This window comes from Bacillus rossius, chromosome 1 (assembly GCF_032445375.1).
Source record: "Bacillus rossius redtenbacheri isolate Brsri chromosome 1, Brsri_v3, whole genome shotgun sequence".
NCBI lineage: Eukaryota > Metazoa > Arthropoda > Insecta > Phasmatodea > Bacillidae > Bacillus > Bacillus rossius.
In genome coordinates, this window is record NC_086330.1 from 108,436,803 (window position 1) to 108,444,614 (window position 7,812).

The 7,812-nt window shown below is 36.5% G+C and overlaps 1 protein-coding gene across 2 annotated transcripts; it reads right to left on the reverse strand.

Annotated features, from left to right (window-relative positions):
* Window positions 1-464: 464 nt before the first annotated feature.
* On the reverse strand, window positions 465-7,300 carry LOC134541745 (52 kDa repressor of the inhibitor of the protein kinase-like). Of its 2 annotated transcripts, XR_010076685.1 has the most exons (3): window positions 6,894-7,300; window positions 1,737-1,829; window positions 465-1,055 (listed from the first exon to the last, which is right to left on the reverse strand). XR_010076685.1 is itself a non-coding variant. In XM_063385402.1 (2 exons), exons 1-2 carry the CDS (start codon window positions 6,894-6,896, stop codon window positions 2,649-2,651), a joined length of 2,784 nt encoding a protein of 927 aa, XP_063241472.1. In that variant the 5' UTR covers window positions 6,897-7,300; the 3' UTR covers window positions 2,528-2,648. The 2 variants fall into 2 exon arrangements, 1 of the variants encoding a protein (XP_063241472.1); XM_063385402.1 differs by lacking the exons at window positions 465-1,055; window positions 1,737-1,829 and adding an exon at window positions 2,528-5,429.
* Between the last annotated feature and the right edge of the window lie 512 nt (window positions 7,301-7,812).

Genomic DNA, 7,812 nt, shown 5'->3' on the forward strand with positions numbered 1-7,812 from the left:
GTTGAGCCTTATATACAAAAATAAACTGGAGGAGGCACATTCTAACATTACTGCTGCTCTGAGAATGTTTCTCACCCTTCCAGTTACAATTGTGTCAGGTGAAATAAGTTTTAGTAAACTTAAACTTATTAAAAGCTATTTGAGAAGCACGATGGACCAGAAGAGATTAACAAATCTAAGTATTATATCTATTGAACACAAACGAGCTGCTTTGATCAATTTTGATGATATTATTAACACTTTTGCAGCTAATCATGCTCGAAAAATTAAATTATGAATTGAATTTCTTTGTATGGTTATCAATACAATATTATTCTTAATTCATAATCACATGTTCCTTATGTAATTTTAGTACTTAATAAACTTATTGGTAAGACATTAATTTTCACTGTTGTGCAAACAATAAACAATAGTTTGATAACAGTCTATTTCATTATATAAAAAATGTAATTGTATTAGTTTTCCAATTAGAGTACTTGATAAATAAAGGTTCTGAATTATGTATAAGTGAATGGTATCATTTCAACCACCGCTTCTAACGAAAAAGGGTATTTTATAATGTTGGTAAGGAGGGGGCGGCAAATTAAGCTTTGCCTCCCCTAACGAATCTCCTAGTTCCGGCCCTGGCACTGCCAAGTCGCCACAAACTGCCAGCCCTCGGTGACCCAGCAGGTCTCAGGGCACTCCCGGTCAACAGCCTGCAGGAGAGATGCGCGCTCCCCGAGCACAGCATCGCGCAGGCCAGCCACCTTATGTATCGGCCATCATATCACCATTGCACGAAATTAAAAAAAGGAATACTAAAAATACAGGTATTGCCTGATCCTAAATGAAAATTAATGAAAAATGAGAAATAACACTCCTTCATTTCATGAACGATTGTAGTCACAAGAAAGAGAGATTCAGAAACAAAATGAGAAGTACATTCTTTGAGTTCGCCAGTCTAACAAGTAAGTAAACTTTATTACTGTTCACTCACGAACGCGCGGCATTTTTTTCACAAAATCTCGTTAAGATATGGAATGAATATTCTGCAGGGCAACTCAGTCACTGACCTGAAAAAAAAAAAAAGGCAAAGGAAATTTACAAAATCAAATTATGACACACTGGATATTGTGTTACAGCAAAGATGACCAAATATCAAAATAATCACATTTAGTGTGTTAAATCTAAACTGCCTAAGATATAATACTATTGAAAAAAAAAATTATTATTCTGAGAATGTTTGTACGGCTGTGTTTTGAGATGCATTAAAAAAAAAAAATGTAATTAAAGCTCGATCCCAAGAAATATAGATGCAGAAGAAAGAGGTATAATTTTTAATTTAAATAAAATTCCTTGTCGAAAATCAGGTCCAAAACTGAGTTTAGGATGTTTTCACATCATTTTCGCTTTTATCGGAGCAGTTTCTATGGTTCCGCGTTGCTATTTGCGCGCAATGGTAGCAAGCAACGATTACGACTCAGGCAGAGAATTCTCACGGCGTCCGCAGAAAGTAAGCTGTGTGATTCGCATCCTGAAATGTTGTTACTTGAAAAGCGAATATAATATTTATCAGTATGTATCACGCTCAGCATTATTTTAAAGAATTCTACGTTAAAATTCGTGTTCGAGTATATTTGCAACATGAACAATACGAGAACACACGAATTTGCGCGATACCGAGGTTAGATGTTTATACATCACTGGCGAGTACTGATAAGACTCGCTGATTTTTTTTTTTAATTTCTATTTACCTGGGGCGTATACATTCCAGCCATTAACCTCCAGTCATCCGCTCTGCGCAGCTGAATCAGCCACTGACGGGCCCGTGGTTCGATGCCCCGCAACTGCAATGACGACAGAACAGTTTGCGGCACAGCCCGCTGCGGTATGTGGTCTGACTAAGCATTCGTCCGAGCGTCTGTCGTGCTCTAACGGCCGAGCCGAGTGGCGCCAAGGGCGGATCCAGAGTAGTGTTCAGGGGGGGGGGGGGGGGGGGCCAAGTAATTTTTTCTATGACATTTTTAGTACATTTATAATTTAAATACAGACCAGTTAGTTTAATATGGTCTTAATTAGCTTATTGTTGTATTTGACAGTGGAATATAAATAATTATTTTGTAGTTCTTATTTCACTTTCTTTTTGTAGTTCTTTTACACCATGAAACAATTAGGTAGGTACATATATATATATATGTATATGTATATATATATATACTACAATTTTTTCAAACAAAGAAGAATTTTTAACAGTTATTTACATTTTGATGACAAGTAGTCAAAGTTAAATGCATAATTTAAATATTTCACTTGAAATGTACAATTTTTCCACTTAGATTTTATAGCAAAAAGACATAATTTTATTTACAATCTCAGTAATAAGGTAACATTTAATGGTTAATTTCTTACTTTTTAACAGTTATTTACATTTTGATGACAAGTAGTCAAAGTTAAATGCATAATTTAAATATTTCACTTGAAATGTACAATTTTTACACTTAGATTTTATAGCAAAAAGACATAATTTTATTTACAATCTCAGTAATAAGGTAACATTTAATGGTTAATTTCTTACTCAATGATAGAGTTTTATGCTAAAAAAAAGTAACTTTAACTTCAAAAACATGTTTTCTTTAATAGTTATACTCATGCTACTTGCATGTAAACTATATCAAAAAAGGAATTCTTCGGTTTCCTGTTTTCGCAAATCTGTCAATAACACTGTCTACATTCACTGGAATGTCTCGATGCACATGTAAAAGAGCAAGGCCTGTGAGCCGATCTTCTGACATTCGTGACCGCAGCCAAGTTTTCAGTCTTCGAAGGGCTGAAAAACTCCTCTCAGAACTGGCGTTGCTGATTGGAAGAGTAGCAAGGATATGAAGCAGCTTATGAATCAAGGGATATACATCCTTGTCACAGGCATTCAAAGCTTTCATCACACTCTGTGGAACCTCAGTTGATTCAGAAACCACACTCCATTTCCTTTTCCACAGAAAAAATTCGCCCTTAAGAAGGATAGGTGCAGCGTCCTTATCTACCTCCATAAAAGGTAGAAAAAGCTTAGTAATGGCATTAATATTTCCGTCGTGGAATTCGGTCTTTACTTGACTGTTAATTGCACTTGGTGTCAGGAAAGATAAATGAAAAACATCAAGGGTGGCAGGTGGAAACCTTCCTTGAAGATCATTTAGAATATAGTCCAATAATGGCACATATATAGCAAGCCTGAAATAACTTTCTTTGCTTGTATCTCCTGTCTGGTAATTTGAACGATTTTTCTGGCGACCACAAAAACGGGGAAGAACTATTTCGGTGCCGAGATCATTTACAAGGGCCTCAATTCTAGACCACACTTGATGGAAATGATGCTCTGCTTCTTCTCTACGAGATGACAAAATACTAATTGTGTTTGAAATTGCTTCTGACGCACCAACCAGATCGAATGACGGTTTTTGCAGCAGCCTGCTGAGTGGAAGTGTAATGGATAATATGTCGCTCAGAGAAGACATAGATACTATGAACTGGCTGTCACAAAGTGCTGTTGAAAGTGCATATGCTTTTCCAGCAGTAGCAGGGTCACGCCATTCGCAAATGGTGTCCAACGCAGATATTATTTTAGGCAGATCAACAGAGAACTGCACTACCCCGTCATGACGTTCCACCCATCTTGTTTCACAAAGACCGGATAACTGACCCCCTAACTTCCGTAGAATGACAATGTTTCTTTTCCCAGAAGAAGAAAAAAACGAAATTGTTTCTTTCATAGTTCCAATCGAATTTCTTATGGCAGGCACCTCACTACATTTTGAAATAGAGTTGTTGAGAGCATGATTAAAGCATGGGGTTCTTAAAGCATTTTTAGCTTCTTTCTGTATTTCAGCGACTGCCCCTCTTGTTTCTGATAGCATTACTGAGCATCCATCTGTGCCAATACCAACACACTGTTGTAGAGGAAGACCCATACCTTTCAACAGCCGCACAACTATACCTCCCAAATCTTTTCCTGTGAGTGAAAGCTCTTTATTGCCAGTCATATGTGTTTTTATTTGTGTGATTTGATGTGATTTATCCTCCACTGTTTTGCTTTCGCTGCATAAGTCTCCACTATCTTTAACTTGAACTCTTTCAAGATCTTGGAAAGCATCTACAAAACCAATAAAGTCTTCTCTTAACTCACCCTTGTGTACATACCGCAAAACCAGACTAAGCTGAGATTTGTGTGATAAGTCTGTAGTTTCGTCAAATATAATAGAATAAATTCCTGCCTGCAATACATTTTTCAAAATTTGGCTTGAAATCTCTTTACCACAACAGTCAATTAGATTGTTTTGAGTGGTTTTGCTAATGTATGTAGCTCTGGAGGAAGTATGTTTGAAATGATGTTCAAGCATTGTATCTCCTGCAGCTACTCGAAAACGCAAGAGCTCCCTGAAATTACCTTCATTGCAAATGCTTTCATTTGTCTCTGACTCTGACATCATGAGCTGACCATCATCTCGATGTCCACGAAATGGAATATTTTGTCGTCCCAAAAAAATAGTGGACTCCACAATGGGCTTCAGTCTCAGCCTGTTATCCTGAATTTCTTGTAGGTGCTGCTTGTTCACTTTATTGAGAATATTGTCTTCAGGTGAATGGTAGTTTTTGAGAAAATATTTACCTGCTTGCACAGCTTCCTTGTGGTATCTAGTATTATTGTGTTCCTCTAAATCACCTTTTTGCCCTAGCAACTTAGAAAATGTTGTTAGAGGTTTCGTAACAAGTTTTTGCAGTTTTACTGTTTTTTGGCCTCCTGCAACATTCCCTACAGTAAACCATGGACAGTACTTGCAATAAAGTCCCTGTTTAGATGGGGAGAAAACTAGCCAGTTATATTTACTGAGGTGATTGTGGCCCAGAAATCTTCTCACTTCTTTCCCATTCTTGTTGTGTGTCGAATGTGGAAATTTGTAATTTGGAGGAGCTTGCCAAGGATTGGCTAATAACTCCCTCTTTTGAATGTCATCTATAGTCTGCCCAATGAAAATTCCAATGTCATTGACAGCTGTTTCTGATAAAAATGTATCAGCTTTGGTATTTTCATTAGAGGTTGAAGATCCAAGATCTTGTACTGAAGAACTTTCAGAATTCACTAAGGTAGGGTCTGCTATTGAAAGTTTACAGGTATCTGTGAAATCGCCCGTCACTAATGGTGTCAGTTCCATCGAAAGTAGTGGAAGATTGTTTGAAATAATGCTAGAAGAAGTAGGGTCATCCTTTAAACAATTCACTCCTAATGGCACTGATAAATCCACTTCAGAATATGATGATGGCTTAAGAGGTGGTGCCGCCAAAGAAGTTTGCACTAATGAATCCGCAACAGAAGACTTAAGAAGTGTTGGCAAGAAAAATGAATTAATTGTTTTCCTCCGTTTCTTCGCCGATCCTTGTCTTTCCTCGAATGCCTGTAAAACCAAGCAAAGAAGTAAAATAAAGTCTTAAATTGGGTGAAATGAAATGGTTCCTTAGTATTAGTTAGACTTGTGTAAGCTAGTCACATCCAAATTAATTTAATATTAACTTTTATCATTACGACAAAGGCTTTATCCACAATAATGCTATAAGCTTAATGAGACTGGGCAATCAGTTTTTGTGGCAACCTTGATTTAAGCTTGTCACAGTAATAGCAAGCTTGCAGCAATCGGTATGCGCGGAGATGTGCAAGCCTGAGTCAAGTATAGCCAGGCTGCTGCAAGCTTAATATGCTATCAGAGATTATTAAAAACGTTATTTCATAATATTACAGTGTAAACTAATATTAAACTTCAGCTGTAAATAAGCTAACTTTTTTTATTTGTATGAGCATTAGTGTTATTAGAGATGAATTAATTCAACACAGTTCAAGGAAATTGTGGATGGACTCAGCCATGACCTGTAGCAATAAAAGTTTTTAGCATTTGCCTGGAGTGATTTAGGCAAAACATAAAAAGTATTAAGATGCCCCTAACGGGGTACTGAACCCGGGTACTCCAAAATACAAGTTCAGAATCTTACTTCCCCTTATTTGTTGCCAGTATTACCAAAATTATATAGAAGTCTGAGATCTGAGTTGGGTTTAATATCGTATAATCCTTATCTTTTTTTTTTGTTGCATAATTGTACTATCCAGGTACAAATCCGTGATCGCAAGAAATTATATTCATCACAATTTTAGAAACTGGTGTAATAATTCCAAGTTTTGATACAAATATATAATTTTAATGTAGAATATTCTATTAAGAAGCTAAATTATAAAGTGTCATTTCCTGATTCATTCTAGAACTATGCACGGGAACAACAGTTTAAAAAAGTAAATTATACAGTTTTTAGTTTGAACACAATTATCGTGGTCAGGGCGGTCAGGCTGTGTTTAAATTCTTACATTTAATTTTCCCAGCAGTCATAAGATTCTATTTCGCATAAAAATATGAGTATATATTTTAATGTATTATATGATCTAGGTACGTAACAAATTTTACCAAAACTGACGAATTCGCATAACAAAGAAAATTATTTTTGTTGTAATTAACTACAATTTAGTGTGTTGGTAATAAACAGCACTGAAATTAATATGTGTATATAGGTACCACGTCTCTAGAGGTGCATCAAAATAGTTCCCAAGTATTGCCCCTTCTCGTGCGTATTTTTCGAAAATAAAAATTTGAACATGGCATAGGATGATACTGTAATTATTTTTAGGTGAATTACGGACGTTCTTTATAATGTTAGCTGATTTTTATTGAACCAATCCACTAAAAAGTGTACTTCAATCGCAAAACCATAGCCAATAAAATCACTATCTTTATCCCTAACAAAAAAAATATAAAGTAGGCATTTGAAACACGAACACATTTGCATATTATATACATTTTTATATATTCTGTACTCACCATTGTTCGCCCTTTATAAGAATTCACTAACAATGCACATCTGCAAACAATAACTACGAGAAATCCATTGGTTTACTTTCATTTTACGAATTATCAACAGCCCACAGCGCTCTCAAAATGTAAACACGATAGCCATAGTAGGTAGTACTATCATATGCCAGAGGAACGCTGGCATTGCTGTTTTTGTAAGGTGGTGCTTTCGTCCGCCGCTAGATGGCTATAGTACCATATTTTCTTCGGCGGGCTTTACAGCGTGTTCATTTTGCAATACACTTACAACACTGACACTTTGGCTAACTAACTAATTACAATTAAATTGTTACTAACACATTTGTTGTGCGTTATTTCTGATTCATAAATGTAATATTATTTAGAGCATGCAGTAAAACAATACTTTTGTAAGTTTGGAAAACTATGATTAGGAATTAAGAGAAATATCAGAAAATTATTCAGGGTTCAGGGGGGGGCCATGCCTAGATCATAAAGTAATAATACAGAAATAAAGAATTACGAGTTCAAATTTCTCCTAGTTTTTTTCTCGTTCTTTTTGCGTTATGTTCCGATCACCGAGCACACAGTATGTCAGAATCGACACCGAAAGCTTACGACAGAATAAACGAGAAACTTAGAATAAACCCTAAGGTTTGAAAATAAAATTCGACATACAGTTTCTCTCTGGAGGCAGGGTCTACATGGATGGAATGGGGGTGAAACTTACTGGTGCATGGTCAGGGGGGAGAGGGAGCCCTCCTCCCCCTTGACATGGGTGGCCCAGCACCAAACGCGGTTCACGGCAAGGAGCAGAGGTGTAGAGGGGGGGGGGGGGGTTAGGGGTTCCACCCCCCCCCCCCCCCTTAGCACCGAATCTTTAATTAATTTCTTATTCATCACTCAAACAAATTTCATATTAAATCAATAA